Source organism: Montipora foliosa, chromosome 3 (genome assembly GCF_036669935.1).
Source record: "Montipora foliosa isolate CH-2021 chromosome 3, ASM3666993v2, whole genome shotgun sequence".
Taxonomy (NCBI): Eukaryota; Metazoa; Cnidaria; class Anthozoa; order Scleractinia; family Acroporidae; genus Montipora; species Montipora foliosa.
In genome coordinates, this window is record NC_090871.1 from 59385189 (window position 1) to 59401935 (window position 16747).

The 16747-nt window shown below is 39.7% G+C and overlaps 1 protein-coding gene across 6 annotated transcripts in view; it reads left to right on the forward strand.

The window, feature by feature from the left end:
- Positions 1-15560, forward strand: part of LOC137997807 (protein NLRC3-like) — a 251804-nt gene extending 236244 nt beyond the window's left edge. For 4 of the 6 annotated variants that reach the window (XM_068844061.1, XM_068844060.1, XM_068844059.1 and 1 more), the window contains 5 exons: positions 1458-1520; positions 4290-4352; positions 5206-5268; positions 9162-9224; positions 10282-15559. In XM_068844061.1, coding sequence (XP_068700162.1) covers positions 1458-1520; positions 4290-4352; positions 5206-5268; positions 9162-9224; positions 10282-13181 — 3152 coding nt within the window. In that variant the 3' untranslated portion in view covers positions 13182-15559. Of the gene's footprint in view, positions 1-1457; positions 1521-4289; positions 4353-5205; positions 5269-9161; positions 9225-10281 lie in introns of all 6 variants that reach the window. The other 2 variants (XM_068844064.1, XM_068844063.1) reach the window with 2 other exon arrangements.
- Positions 15561-16747: the final 1187 nt, after the last annotated feature.

Sequence of the window (16747 nt, forward strand, 5' to 3'; positions counted from 1 at the left end):
AATGATGTCCAATGCGCCATTGACTGTGGGCACTGTTATTCTTTGCTTCTTGGCCCATCTGCAGCAATTGACACTGTCTTCACCGTTAAAGGTATTGTGGTAGATTGGTCTCATTCCAACAGTGTATCTTACATCTCGTAAGCAGTACGTCCGTGTTGAAGAATGTAAGTCATCTCCTCACTCTCTGGATCATGGTGTGTCTTAAGGTTCAATCTTGGGGCCCTTACTTTACTTAGTTTTCACGTCTCAATTGACAATAATTATCATCAAGCGTCATGGACTTCAGTACCACCTCTATGCCGATGATATGCATTCATCAGATTATCTTCAGATAGCGAAGTCTAAAGCTGAGCTTTGCAGTCAAGTTAGAGATATTGACATTTGGATGCTGCATAATGGTTTAAAACTGAACCAAGAAAAATCTGAGCTGCTTGTCTTAACCTTGAAGTTCCGTGCTTGGCCTGAACTTGTCGCTATTTTGGTTGTTGATGAACATGTCAAACCAGAGTCCAGTGCTAGGAATTTAGGGGAACTCTTCGATACATATCTTCCATTAAATGACCATGTTACTAAGCTGTGTAAGGCTGCTCAAATCCAACTAAGAAACAGTAAGATTGTTAAATTTATCTCTATGGATTCTGCAGAAATATTAATTCATGCTTTGGTCAGCTGACTCTCTGCTTTCTGGACTGCTGGCCTATCAGATACCTAAGTTACAAGTTTTACAGAACACTGCTGCTTCCATTATATCATTAACTAGAAAGTACAATCATATAAAACAGGTACTTAAGAGTCTTCACTGGCTGCCTGTCAATTATCAGATTATTTTCAAGATTCTTCTATTAGTCTTCAAAGTTCTTAATAACATGGTGCCATCCTATTTCCATGATGGTCTCCACTACAGAACCTACTCAAGATCACTCAGGTCAACCTCCCAGAAATTTGTGCAGGTGGACCACACATAAACCAAATCACATGGTGATCGGGCCTGTTCTATAGTGTATTGCAGGCGCACAGCTCTGGAATGAGCGCCCTTTACACATTAGGTTGTCTGACAGTGTTAGTAGTTTTAAGAGGGTCCTTGAGACCCACTTATTTATCTGGATTTTTAATTTTTTTCCGGATTTTCTTTAATAGTTGTGTGATTTATTTATGACATTGTTAATTGAATTAGAAATTAGAGTAATAAAGATTGTATAGCGCTTAGGGCACTTAATGGTTAGGGGCTATAGAATATGTTTTATTATTTTATTCTTTTTTATATCACTTTCTATATCATCATCAGTCCTTTTTGCGCCATGGGACGCATAAGGCCTCTATAAATACTTTTCTTGTCTCCTCTCTTTGTATGTAATTCATGTATGGCCCATGTATGCTTTCGTAACTTCCTTTGTATAATTTATCATTTTCTAATGTATTAATTTAATAATTGATCCATTTACTTTGATTTGATTAAGGCATCCTGAAAAGGCTTGAAACCGATGATGGCAGCTGCAAAGACACACTAAAACAGACACATGGTGAGTTCATAAATTATATTGACTTATTGAATGTTAGGGGATGCAACAAGAACCAGCTTTTTTTCCTTCGAAAGGTTTTTTCAAAGTTCGCTTAACGCTTGTCTCTTTTATTCCTAAAGAAATGTTAAAACATTTAAATGAGAAGCTCAGTGAGATGGAAGGCAGACACCATGTAAATGACTCTTATTTTATGGGTTAATGGGGTTGCTATTAACTATTGAACTTCGGAAAAACTTTCCAGCAAAGGCTTTCCACGATCCCATGCAATCTCCCGGAACTTTTTATTCTCCTTTTGTGCTGGTTTCTTACTTTCTATTGCAAGCAAATGCTTTCCACCCCAGGCTTTCTGCGCACAACTGACACATAGGATTAGGTGACACATTGTCATTGTCAATCCAATTCTTGACCTAGTTTTTCTTAGCACCTGATCCTGTGCTGCAGTAAGGAGTCCTTCAGTTTCTTTCCTGTTACTTTAGGTGCCCTTCTGTTCTTACCTCTTGCTTTGTCGGGCCTTGATCCAATATTTTTTCCTCTTTAACAGCTCTCAGCAATATTTGACTGCTGGCCCGTACATACTCAATAAATAAGCTCCTCAACATTTAACAGGTTGTTGTGAAAGCTCAGACCCCTTCTTTTCTTTTCTTTTTTTCTCTCTTACCTTGATCAGACGAATATTTGCAACAGACGCTATATTCTTTTTCGTTACGGATGCGAGGGGTTTTTGTTTTCGCTTCTTTTGACCATTGCCAGAGTGCTTAGTGAGCCATAGGTTTCGTGACAACCTTTAAAGCTGATATTTCTGTTCTGTTTTTGTAAACATTTGCAATAAAGCGAAGCCCGTTTTAAACTGAATATTCCGTTCATCGTATGGGCAAATAAATATGGTATTCCATCTACAAGAACAAATAATTCATATTACTATATTCTAAAGCAGTGGATAGCGTTGAACTCGCGTGCTGATTGGCTCGTCAAACTCCGAATATCCTGTGCTATTTACCTCCAAACAACTCGGGAAAAAATGGGGTCCCGATTTGCATCCGTGACAAGTGAAGAAAACATCCAAATTAATTTTTTGTGCTGTATATTATCTCACTGTTTTGGTATATACTAAAACAACTATTCACCTCAGTGTCGGTGGCTAGCGTTGGATATTTACCTCGGTAAATATCCACCGCTAGCCACCTCCACTTCGGTGAATAGTTGTTAACTATTTGCTAGGTCTTATAGTTTTCGCTGTTAGTGCGCACTTTTCCGAAAACTAAGACCCCTAATGTTTCTTCTCTGTTGCCAACGTGTGCAATGCTCTTCGTACAACAGACGCTCTACAAGTTCTTTTTTCCTTTATACCCTTTGTTAGGTCTTGGCATTATTATGGGACGTTTTCCCCAAAAAATGAATCTGAAAGGGCAAATTAATTTGGCCATGTTAATGACAAATAGCGTCACAGCAACAACCCCATTCCAAGTCATTACATTACGGAACCACCATTACACCGTTGTACTAGTAAATTACAGAGAAACAGTATTTTTTTGCAATCACAATAGCAGTAATTACTTTGCCAGAACTCGTTTTTTGCGGGCCACTAATAGAAGAAATAAAAGTTGGCTATGAGCCTGCGTCGAATTCGGGAATGAAATCTTGAGTACGAATTCTGCTGCGTTTATACTTAGTGACTCGCGCACTGGTGGTGTGAATTTTCTGTTAACTGAATAAAGTTAGTCTGCTGTGAACTGTTTCATACTTACCATTGGCCTAAATTATCGCATGTTTGAAAAAATCCAAAAAGGTAACCACCACTTGCTAACGTTCTTGTTTTCAAAAGAGGGACAATCACTTTTCATAAGACCCCAAATACGAGTGGAGGTGTGGTTTGAGCCATTCATAAGTTAAAAATCACTATCAAGATATAAAATATCAAATAACGCAGCGTCGTTATATCTCCGTGACACAACAGTATTTCTTCAGTATACACTGTGGGAGGCGCGGTGGCCTCATGGTTAGTGCGCTCGACTCCGGATCGAGTGGTCCGGGTTCGGGGCCTGGCAGGGGACATTGTGTTGTGTTCTTGGGCAAGACACTTTACTCTCACGGTGCCTCTCTCCACCCAGGTGTATAAATGGGTACCGGCGTAATGCTGGGGGTAACCCTGCGATGGACTAGCATCCCATCCAGGGGGGAGTACAAATACTCCTAGTCGCTTCATGCTACAGAAACTGGAGATAAGCGCCGGCCTGATGAGCCTTCTGGCTCGTAAGCGGAGACTTTACCTTTACCTTTGAGATACACTCAGTGATTGCCTTCTCAGGGCTCCTTGCGACGTAGCAATTGTAAGAAACAACTAGCATGCTCTATATGATGGGTCCAGGTGGTTCTGCAGTTATTGAAGGCATCCAAGAGCACTTGAAGATCTGACCATTTGCAGATATCACTGAAAATTTAACCCAACGTAAGGAACGGAACTCATCAGATTCTCCTGAATTTCCGAAACGTGACAAAGCACCACTTAGTAGGGTAACAATTTCTCCTCAGTTGTTTAAAGACCCTGACTGTTAAAGAGTTGTATAAACGTAATGCTAGTGCCTCCAGAGTAACAATTTTTGTTCCAGGGTACAAGAATACGGCTAAATGAAATGAAGGTGACATTTGCTTCTGTAATTCTAACTCCAATCGCTGATCTTCCTGAAGCTGTTTATTCCTGACCAAGATTTGGGTTTCCCAATGTACAAACCGTAATGCTCACTAGCTCACCCCTTTTTTTACTTTTTAAAGAAACACTCCAGCAGTTGAAGTCGCAGGGATCCAGTTCGAATACTAAACTTGGAGAGACTGAAGGTACAGTCAAGACTCGCATAAATCATGAGATGGATTAACAGAAACTGCCAGAAATCTTACAAAGCTATCTAAAATGTGCACGCATTCATATGCTTTGCATTTACTAAGATCAACTTACAGGATATTTTAATACCTTTAGATGAAATCCAAACTTGCAACCTTTCGAGTCATCATATACAATATTGCAAAGTAATGAGAAGTATTGACGCTGGTATCACAAACTCGCAATTAGACTAAATAATTTTGTATTTTTTGGACATTTTTAAGCTCCAAGTATTCTGTGTAGGGGGAAGGGTGTATCATCACTGAAGTTTAGAGGGCAACTTAGACAGTTACAAAAACAAATGCTGGTCTGAATGGGAGTAACACTTATTACCTTGCCATAGCGCTGCAATGCTCTATCGTCTCAGGCATCTGAGATGTAGTATGAACTCGCAACTCACCAACTCCCACAGAGATAGCTTGCAAGATCAGATGATCGAGCAGTGTGAGATAGTCCCTGGGTCATGGGTTCGTATCCAGCTCAGGACTGGAATTTTTTCAGGCAAAAAAAGTGCAACTGCAATTATCATCTTAAAACAAAGGAGCCCATGCATGTTGAAGTAGAGGCCTGTGTGGAAATCTTGCCAAATGCTTCAGTGTTAACATGTCAATGCCGAGGTAGTCTCTATCTCTGTTTTTATGAACATATTTCATGTCAAGTCCTCTTCATTCATCTTTGTTTGCTTTTTGTTCTTGGTAATTAATTAGAGATTGCCTTTCACCCCTCTTTGTACGTATTACTGTACTCTTTATTAGCATTTATTTTATTTTATTGATTGGTTAATCAATGTGTTGATTCGATTTCATTAAGACATCCTGAAGAAGCTTGAAACAGACGTAGCTAGCAGCAAAGACACAATAAAAGAGACACATGGTGAGTTCATGCATTTAATTGACTTACTGAGTTAACTGAGCGGAAATGAGGGGATCGAGCAAGAACCTTTTTTTTCACTGCGTTATTTGATATTTTATGGTTTTTAACTTCTGAATGGCTCAAGCCTTATCTCCACTCGTATTTGGGGTCTTATGAAAAGTGATTACGCAATTCTGAGGCAAACGATCAACTGGGTGTTTTTGACACTTTTTGCTCTTTTTTGCAAGACTGCTTGTGCTTTTTTTATTATGTGAAATGAACTACATGTAGCTCGTCAGAATCATTAGTAGTCAACCTACTAACTACTCATCAAGATGGACTTTTGCAGATATTAAGGCTGTTTTATTGGACAAAATAACTGAAAATTGAAACCTATTTAGGAACCAAAACTCATCAGATTCTCTTGAAACGATCAACTGGGTGTTTTTGACACTTCTATTGTTTTTGACGCTTCTAGTCTGTCATGCCCAAATGTGAATCAGATAATGGTAACATCCTTGGGTGTTCAGAAACTTTCAGAATCTCTATTGTAAATAAAGCTAGGGGGCCAGATGGCATGCCAACCTACATTGTATGTTTTGAAGGAGCTATCACATGAGTTGGCACCCATTCTGGCCTCACTTTTCCAACAGTCATTTGATCTGGGTCAATTATCAAATGACTGGATTAAAGCTTATGTTGTTCCAATTTTAGGAAAGTTAAAAGATCACTAGCAAACAATTATAGATCAATATCCCTTACTTCAGTAACATAAAAAATATTAGAACATATTATATCTCATCATATTTGGAAGCATTTAGAAGATCATAGTGTGCTTAGTAACTTTCAATATGGCTTTCGAAAGCGAAGAAATTGTGAAACCAGACTTGTAAGGACAATACACGATCTAGTTAGTGCAATGAATTCCAAGAAACAGGTTGATGCCTTCATATTAGATTTCTCTAACGCTTTTGATAGAGTATCTCATCAGAGGCTGCTCCATAAGCTAAGCCATTATGGAATTCAGGGCAGCTTATTGCCTGGATCCAAGTGTTTCTTACGGAGAGGACACATAAGGTAGCCTAAATAATAATAATAATAATAATAATAATAATAATAATAATAATAATAATAATAATAATAATAAGACTTATATAGCGCTATTCACATAAGAATGATCAGTAGCGCTTTACAATAATTCACTTAAAAACCTTATTCAAATGCGAAGAAATTGTGAAACCAAACTTGTAAGGACAATACACGATCTAGTTAGTGCAATGAATTCCAAGAAACAGGTTGATGCCTTCATATTAGATTTCTCTAACGCTTTTGATAGAGTATCTCATCAGAGGCTACTCCATAAGCTAAGCCATTATGGAATTCAGGGCAGCTTATTGCCTGGATCCAAGTGTTTCTTACGGAGAGGACACATAAGGTAGCCTAAATAATAATAATAATAATAATAATAATAATAATAATAATAATAATAATAATAATAATAATAATAATAATAAGACTTATATAGCGCTATTTACATAAGAATGATCAGTAGCGCTTTACAATAATTCACTTAAAAACCTTATTCAAATGATATGGTGGTACAATTGAAACCAATTGAATAAAAATTAATTAATAAAATAAATTAATAAGTAAATAAGAAAAAGGTTCTAGCCTGCTTGAATAAGGTGGGTCTTCAGTTTTTGTTTAAAATTACGTAGTGATAGAATGTCACGCAACTCAGCCGGCAGGCTATTCGACAGACATCGTGCAGCAGCATAAAAAGACCTGGCACCAAGCGTAAGAAGCATTTTCTCCTTAGGCGGCTGCAGTAAAAGATTACTATTTGATCTTAGATTATAAGAGGACTTAGGCTTAACAGTACTTAAATCACTAATATATGGTGGTGCAAGTCCGTGAATAGCCTTGGAGGGTGTTTTATCAAATCAGTGTTTTGTGACATCGAAATCAGTGTTTTGTGATATCGGGAATTCCGCAAGGCATGGTTCTGTGGCCATCACTGTTCCTGATTTACATTAATGACCTACCTTTATGTATTTCATCAACAATGAGGTCGTTTGCAGACGACTGTTTTCTATATCGTAGTATAAATAGTCCAGCTGATTGTGAAGTCGTACAGAAATATTTAGATGCTTTAGCTAAATGCGAAAGAGACTGGCAAATGTCCTTTAATGTTGAAAAATGTCATACCATCTGTTTTTCTCCTAAGAAAGCTAATTTACATGCAACATATGTTCTTAATAATCATGTTTTGACTAGAGTTCATCACCATTCTTACTTAGGTGTTATACTTTCTGAAGATCTTAATATGGTTAGAGCATATTGCACATAAAATATCAGGAGCCAAGCAGACTCTTGGCGTTATTAGGAGGAATTTTAGAATTGCTTCTGTAGCCTGTAAATCCAAGCTTTGTACACCTTATTCCAAAATGGCCGCTGATTTATGCGGATACAAATTGGTCCTTGTTGCCTCGTTCAAGATAAAATATTCTTTTGAATTTTAAGCTTAAGAACGAGGCATCAAGGGCTAATTTGAATAAAAACAAAAGAATATTTAAATGGCGGCCATTTTGGAATAAGGTGTATAATAGTCTGGTAAGACCTAAGATAGAATATGCAAATTCTGCTCGGTATCCATATTTACAAAAGCCACATCGTCTTGACATGATGCAACGTTCTGCAGCTAGGCTTTGTTTTAATAAATATAAAAAAAACCAGGAGTAGTAACTAATATGTTAAATAAATTGGAGTGACCATCCCTTGAAGGTAGACGGATTCTCTCTCGATTGTCTATCGCACTGTTGATATCGAGAGGGATTTGTATCTTACTTTCAAGGTGTGGAAACTCCAAAACGTTTTTAAGATTCACGCTATAACCTAAGACGACAGCGCCATTTTAATATGCCGAAGCTTTGTACGAACAGAACAAGTAGTTTTTTATATATGCGATGTGGAAACAGTCCGGGCCGTAGTTTTATCCCACTTATATTCATACTTTGTAAGTTAACATATTTTAACTTAAAAACATTTTATGGAATTTTTAATATCATCTTAATAATCAGTTTTTGACTTATTATCTAGGATTCATTTGTATTTTTTTTAAGTGTTGTAAAGTATTTGTAAATAATTGCGTAATTCAGCCTTTGCCTACGATTTAGTTTTAATAAACTATATCTATCTATCTATCTATCTATCTATCTATCTATCTATCTATCTCACACTTAAATTATAATCAGCGCGCAAACAACTTTTTTCCATGGTCAATTAATCAATGGAATAGACTTCCAGGTAATATTGTTAATGTTTAAGGCCGCTCTACTTGACTACCTCATTGAAGCTGGAAAGTGGTTTTGAAATTATTTTATTATATAAATTATTTAGTATTATTTTATTTGTATATAACTTTTCTTATTCAGATTAATATTTATTTTTATTAATATGTATATGTATTACTTTATATTGATGTGATGCGTTTGATATGCTTTATCAATTAATGAAGTGAAGTAGAAGTTCTTGCTCTTTTTTTGCAAGACTGCTTGAGCATTTTTCATAGCATAGAATGAAATAGCTCTTCAGAGTCATTCGCAGTCATCGTACTAACTACTAAGCAAGATGGTCTTACGAGTTTTCCCGTAGCTTTCTTTTAAAAAGAAAGTTTAATATATGAGAGAAACAAAATTCGATTTTTACAAACAAACTTCATTCGCTAGTGCCTCTCGAGTAACAATTTCAGCATACGCGCATGGCTAAATGACCCAAAGGCAGTATTAGTTTCAGTAGTTTGATGTCCAATCGCCAAGCACCCGAAAGCCATTTATTCTTAACGAGGGTTTGGCGGTTTCAAAATACACAAAAAGTAACGCTCACTGGTTCATCCTTTATTTTACTGTTTAAAGAAATGCTGAAGCAGTTGAAGTCGCAGGGAGACAGTTCGAATACTAAGCCTGGAGAGAATAAAGGTACAGTGAAGAATCGCATAATTCATGAGATGGATTGACAGAAATTGCCAGAAATCCCACCAGGGTATCTAAAATGTGCACGCAGTCATAAGTTTTGCATTTACTGAGATCAACTTAAGGCCCAGTATTACGGGCAACATTTTTTGTGCAACTAGTCGCGCAACAATGTTGCGTTGCAGTTTGAGATGGTTTGTTGCGCGTATTACCACCTTCTTGCGTACCAAATTTTTATCTTGCAAAAAGTAGACGTCGCTTTACCATCTCAACTTGCAACGCAACATTGTTGCGCGACTAGTCGCGCGAAAAATGTTGCCGTATTACTGGGCCTTTAGGTAGAGGGTATATAGCTCTTGATAAAATTGAATCAAAGCAACTTGCTATCTTTTGAGTCATCAATACAGTAGTGCATTATAATGAGAGAATAATGAGAGAATTATTGACGATAATGTCGCCAACTCGCGGTTGGCCTAAGTAATTGTTATAATTGCATATTTTTTGGGCATAATTGTTTAACTTCCAACCGTTTCGTGGTAGGGGGAAATGCATCATTATTTGAACTGACTGGAAGTGAAAATGATCACTGGATTAAAAGGGGGACTTGCAAAGAAGCAAAGAAGGCCTGAAAAAAATTAAGGTCTCAACAGTGGACTCGGACCTATGACTGTGCGATTGTGCTGCAATGCTCTACCATATCAGCCATCGGAGATACATGTCTATAGCATGAGCGCACAACGGACTCACTTCCAGATAGCTTGAGAGATCAGATGATCAGATAGAGCAGCGTAGGACAATCACATACTTATAGGTTCAAGTCCAGTCCAGGACTGGAATTTAATTTTAGGCTTCCTTTGCAACTGCCGAACTTACTCTATGAATTGCGATGGTCATTCGCACTTAAGAGTCGTCACAACCCGAAGTTCTCTCACACATATTTCACTATCAATTATAAGTACAGTCGACCTCAACACAACTAAAGTGTAAGTATCATTCTCAAGTATTGAACGATTGGAGAACGACGACATTCTTTATTTTCAAGTAATGACTTTCTCTCTTTCAGATGCTTATGGGCCAGCGGCTGACTTTATCGACGTTATTCGACAACTGTACAAAAGGCGTGAAGGATGGCTTGCGCCATTCCCGTGGTGTGAAGAGTTTCGATTGCATCTTGACAACATTTTTACCAGGCTTAAAATGGTCACCAGGAAAAAAGAACGAGGGGTAAAGACCGACTCCATTGTCAACATGTTGGAAATCTTCAAACCACATGAGGAATGTCCACAACCCAGAAAGGTTTTGATTGAAGGAGAGCCAGGCATGGGAAAGACAACCTATTGTAACAAGATTACTTACGACTGGGCCAAGAACTGTAAAGCTGATGATTCATTTCCTGATGTCCAAGTATTGCTGTTGTTGAAATGTAAAGACATTAATTCTGACTTACTGGAGGCTATTGATGACCAGCTTTTACCAAAAGACATGAAGAAGGAAGAAAGAGAGAAATTCTTCACCTTTGTTTGGGAACATCAGTCAAAAGTTTTGCTGGTACTTGATGGATTGGATGAGTTGCCAACCCATAAATTATCCGTCTACAAAGAAATCATTCAAGGAAGAATGCTTTCAAAATGTTACTTAGTGGTTACAGCTCGCCATGAAGCTGGGATAAAAGTACGGGAATGTTGTGACACCCTGCTAGAGGTCGAAGGATTTACCAAAAACGATGCTGAAGATTTTATCCGAAGATATTTCAAAACCGAGACGCATTTGGCGCAAAAGCTCTTGGACAAACTGCGCACAGACGCAAGCCTTAGCGGAATAACTGCAAATCCATTAAATGCAGCCTTACTTTGCCTCCTTTGCGAAGACTTTCATGGAGATTTGCCCAAAGGTAGAACTCTGCTTTACCACGAAATAGTGCAGTGTGTGCTGAGAAAGTATAGGAGAAAGAAAGAATTAGCAGAAACGGACAAAGACTTAACACAATTATACTACACTGAATTGAACCATCTTGGTTGTATAGCATTGAATGGCTTGGTCAACGATGAGATGTATTTCGACGACAGTGCATTCGTAAATGGTACCAGCAGCTTAATACCTGAATTGGGATTTCTGTCGGTTCAGCCTGGACGCAGCAAACGAAGACCGAGCCGATGCTATGGCTTTCTACATAAGAGCTTTCAGGAGTTCTTCGCTGCATTTTATCTAAGTTGCCACCTTGTCGATGAGGAAATTGATCCTGATGGCTTGGTTGCTGACACAAGATATTTTAAGGAGTTTGAACAGGTGCTTATGTTTACCTGTGGTATCTTGGCTCAGCAGTGCGAGGCAAAAGCCATGGCACTTATGGCAAGTATAGCAAGTCAAATTAACCAATCAAATGAGGGCGAAAGTAAAGACTACCTATGGACTGCATTGAGTTGTGTTAAGGAATGTGAAAAAGAACAGGGTACCTTTGGAAAAGAACTGGCGCTTTCTCTTGGTTCTCTTCTTGAAATTCAGCGTATTTCTTGTCCACAGAAGATAGGTGGCAGTGGCTCTGCTATACTGGCTCACGCAATGTCAACAAACTTAACGGTGACATACTTGAGTTTCTGTTCCATTGGAATCGGTGACTCGGTGGCTGCTGCACTGGCTAAAGCAGTGGAAATCAATTCAACACTGACACAGTTGGATTTGAGTAACAATAGAATCGGTGACTCAGGTGCTGGTGCACTGGCTAAAGCAGTGGAAATCAATTCAACGCTGACATACTTGAATTTGTCTTGCAATGAAATTGGTGACTCAGGTGCTGCCGCACTGGCTAAAGCAATGGAAATCAATTCAACACTGACAGAGTTGCTTTTGTCTGAGAATGGAATCGATGACTCAAGTCCTGCTGTAGTGGCTAAACAATTGGAACTCCTTTCATTGCTGACAATCGTGAATTTGCAAGGCAATGGAATCGGTGACTCAGGTGCTGCTGCACTGGCTAAAGCAGTGGAAATCAATTCAACGCTGACATACTTGAATTTTCATGGCAATGAAATTGGTTACTCAGGTGCTGCTGCACTGGGTAAAGCAGTGGAAATCAATTCAACGCTGACACACTTGTATTTGTCTGGAAGTGGAATCGGTGACTCAGGTGCTGCTGCACTGGCTAAAGCAGTGGAAATCAATTCTACGCTGACACAGTTGTATTTGTCTGGCAATGGAATCGGTGACTCAGGTGCTGCTGCACTGGGTAAAGCAGTGGAAATCAATTCAACGCTGACACACTTGAATTTGCGTGACAATCTCATCCGTGATGCAGGTGCTGCTGCACTGGCTAAAGGAGTGGAAATCAATTCAACGCTGACACACTTGAAGTTATTTATGAATGAAATCGGTGACTCAGGTGCTGCTGCACTGGCTAAAGCAGTGGAAATCAATTCAACACTGACACAGTTGGATTTGCATGGAAATAGAATCGGTGACTCAGGTGCTGCTACACTGGCTAAAGCCGTGGAAATCAATTCAACACTGACACAGTTGGATTTGAATGGAAATAGAATCGGTTACTCAGGCGCTGCTGCACTGGCTAAAGCCCTGGAAATCAATTCAGCGCTGACACACTTGCATTTGACTGGCAATTATAGAATCGGTGACTCAGGTGCTGCTGCACTGGCTAAAGCAGTGGAAATCAATTCAACGCTGACACACTTGAATTTGCTTGGCAATAGTATCTGTGACTCAGGTGCTGCTGCACTGGCTAAAGCAGTGGAAATCAATTCAACACTGACACATTTGGATTTGCGTGACAACATAATCCGTGACTCAGGTGCTGCTGCACTGGCTAAAGCAGTGGAAATCAATTCGACGCTGACACACTTGTATTTGTCTAAAAATGGCATGGGCGACACAGGTACTGCTGCACTGGCTAAAGCAGTGGAAGTTAACTCAACACTGACAGTGTTGGATTTCGCGATACAATTCGTCCTTTAAAGATCAAAGTCGTCCGCCGGGCAAGTACGTCTTCTGATATACTTGCCCGGACAAATTTTGGGTTGCCCGGGCAAAAATGCGGAAGTATAGCAAATGGTTGATAAAATTACCTTTAACTTGAGCATTCCTGTTTTATTTTACACACTCGTCAATAATTTTGACTCTGGAGTATTTTGTTATTTGCACCACAGGAACCCGATTTACAGTGGTCCATTTCTGCTGCTGCAAAATGTACTTGAATGTAGCTCACAAAGTTACGATTCAAAGACCCAAAGTTTTGACGGCCCTGCTATCAATATTTTGTGTTTTCCTGTTCGTAAGCAGCATGTTCTGCTCCACTTGCTGTCCTTTTTGCCGGAGGTGGGACACACCTTGTAACTAACCCTACATTCTCAGCCGAGACCACAAGTCACTCTTTGCTCTTTGCTAAACGACTTGCTAACAACCACGCCAGCGGCTAGGTACATGAAAATTGAGCCTGCAACCGTTTCAAGGAAAATACCGCGTGGTCAAAGATGGCGCCCAAACTTGAGATCCCACTGCTGAGAAAAGCTGCATGTTTATTCCTTATTTTCTTGAAGTTTCCATTGAATGAAAAGCGATCAGAACGAAAGTACATTCTATATTACACATTTGATGGCATTCACAAAAAGACATTTTATTAAAACGTCACTCGTCTAACAGACGACCTTTGGAGTTGTTATACTCGTCCGGGCGGGTTTTTAGTCGTCTGGGACGACCGGACGACTGCCAATGTGGATCCCTGGGAATCGGTGACTCAGGTGTTGCTGCACTGGCTAAAGCAGTGGAAATCAATTCAACGCTGACACACTTGAAGTTGTATGGAAATGAAATCGGTGACTCAGGTGCTGCTGCACTGGCTAAAGCAGTGGAAATCAATTCTACGCTGACACATTTGTATTTGTGTCGCAGTGGAATCGGTGACTCAGGTGCTGCTGCACTGGCTAAAGCAAAAGAACTGACAGGGCCCTTTGGTCTAGTTGAACGTATTTCATACTAATCGTATTGACCATTGTCAAAACGTTTTGAAATTAATCCTCCCTTGGAGTTTATCGTTGGACCAAAGGGCAGAGCCCAAAAGAATTGTTGCAATAAGCAATTTAAATCTTGCGCGCTTAAGATTCTTCCTGTATTGTATTAGTATTATAATATAGCATTCACATATAAATCATATCGAAATACCTGAAACAAAACGTTTTATTCTCAAAGGGTTTGCATTTCCAGTGAAAACCGTTTTAAAAAGTGTACAGCAAACGGCGAGCGATAGTTTTCATTGAAATGAAACATGTGCCATTATATGAAGTTTTCTTTGTAACATTTCGTTTTTTATGCATTCGAGGAAGTTCAAACGAAAGTCTCAAGCGAATGGAAAACCTACGCTTGGATGTAAGCACAGTGCTAATCCATTGTTGCGACGCCGTGCCGCATTAAAGTTTCTGCCTTGCTTGTTTTTAGTTTCTTGGTTGTTTCTTCTACTCACATGACGTGTGCTCTGCGCTGCCTTTTACTTTGCTCTCCCCTTAAACTGGCCGTGACTTCCGTACACGCACGTATACCCACCAACACGCTGGATCACTTAACTTTGAAAATGACTTCTGCCCAGTTCAACAGCAGTCCTTCTCAAGACTCTACACACCTGGACGAGGTTGTTTCATTTATCATTCAGATGAAGAGTCATTTTTGTGAAAATTATCGAAGTCCCATTTAAGAACTGTGGGACAAAGAAAACAAGACAAACCTATAACACCAGCCAGGAACGTGTCAAACGAATGTCTTGACTCTGGAAAGTTTAATCAGGTGTAGGAAACTAAAGTGACAAATACACTGAACATGACGGTATTGTGAACAAAATTCCGGGCTTTAAAATTTAAATTTCTGTCGGTGGATGCTGGTCACATCGTTCATATTGTGCAATGTCACTGAAGAATCCTATAACTGGATGTGAACGAACGCTCTAAAGATGAGATGAAGATGGACAGGGCACCGGTTGCAAGTGCTATTAATGCATAAGGCTCACCTTCACAAGGCGTAACTTACCGTCACAAGCCCGTAACTCACTGTCACAAGGCGTAGCTCACCTTCACAAGGCGAAAGTCACTGTCACAAGGCGTACCTTAGCGCCACAAGCCGTAATCCACCTTCACAAGGCGTAACTCACCGTCACAAACCGTAACTCTCCGTCACAAGGCGTAACTCACCGTCACAAGACGTAATTCACTGTCACAAGGTGTAACTCACCGTCAGAAGCCGTAACTCTCCGTCACAAGGCGTAACTCACCTTCACAAGCCGTAACTCACTGTCTCAAGGCGTAACTTACCGTCACAAGCCGTAATCCACCTTCACAAGGCGTAACTCGCCGTCACAAGCCGGAACTCACCGTCACAAGCCGTAACTCTCCGTCACAAGGCGTAACTCACCGTCACAAGCCGTAACTCACCGTCTTAAGGCGTAACTCACCTTCACACGGCGTAACTCACCGTCACAAGGTGTAACTCACAGTCACAAGCCGTAACTTACCGTCACAAGACGTAACTCACCGTCACAAGGCGTAACTCACTGTCACAAGGCGTAACCTATCGTCACAAGGCGTAACTCACCTTCACAAGCTGTAACTCACCGTCACAAGGTGTAACTCACAGTCAAAAGGCGTAAATTACCTTTACAAGCCGTAACTCACCTTCACAAGACGTAACTCACCGTCACAAGCCGTAACTCACTTTCGCAAGGCGTAACTTACAGTCACAAGGCATAACTCAGCTTCATAAGGCGTAACTTGCCGTCACAAGGTTCACGAGGCTTAAGTGGCAGTCTCTCTAAAAGCGGTCCACTCGACTTCGGGGCCAAAAATAATTTTCCCTCATTTTTTGTCAGTGAAAAGGATTTGGCACATATGTATAAAAAAGCAATTTATTATTTTCCAGTTTCTTATTTTTGCTTTGCTACGAGCCAAAATTGAATTTTGGCGGAACTGAGGTTGCCGACCGTGATCAGAAAGGTAAAATTCACCGATTTTGTGAAGCGTGCTACGTCCCCTAAAATGCAGCTCACAGAATTTCGTTTTCATACAAATTCTAAAGTACATTCATTACTTAGACTGACGAAATATGGAAACTTTTCGGAAAATTCTAAGCTTACCAGAGAGGCTGGAAGACACCCTACTCTGAGGCCTTTGTTCACCTACTAAAATTTAGCCAAGTTTGAAGAAGAAAATCTCAAAAGTTGGGTCTAAATGCAGGCTAGAAAGCAGGTCACAGTAAATTTCTTAGCTTAATAAACCGTTCCATAAGTTCAAACCGCTGGGTATCTCCTTGGATTGCACGCGACAACAGATTAAAATCTGCCACAATCAGTGTATTTACACAACTATCGCTCGTGTCAAAGTTCATTTGCATAACCCTTGCACTCGGTGAAAATATGTCTTCTGCCGTTCAGGTTCGTTTGTTGACATTCAAAGTAGTGACAAAAAGCTTCCTTTAGTAAATGGATAAGCTGGAGATCCAGTTTTGAGGTGCAGGTTGCGTTTAAGTTGATCAATTCTCAAGAC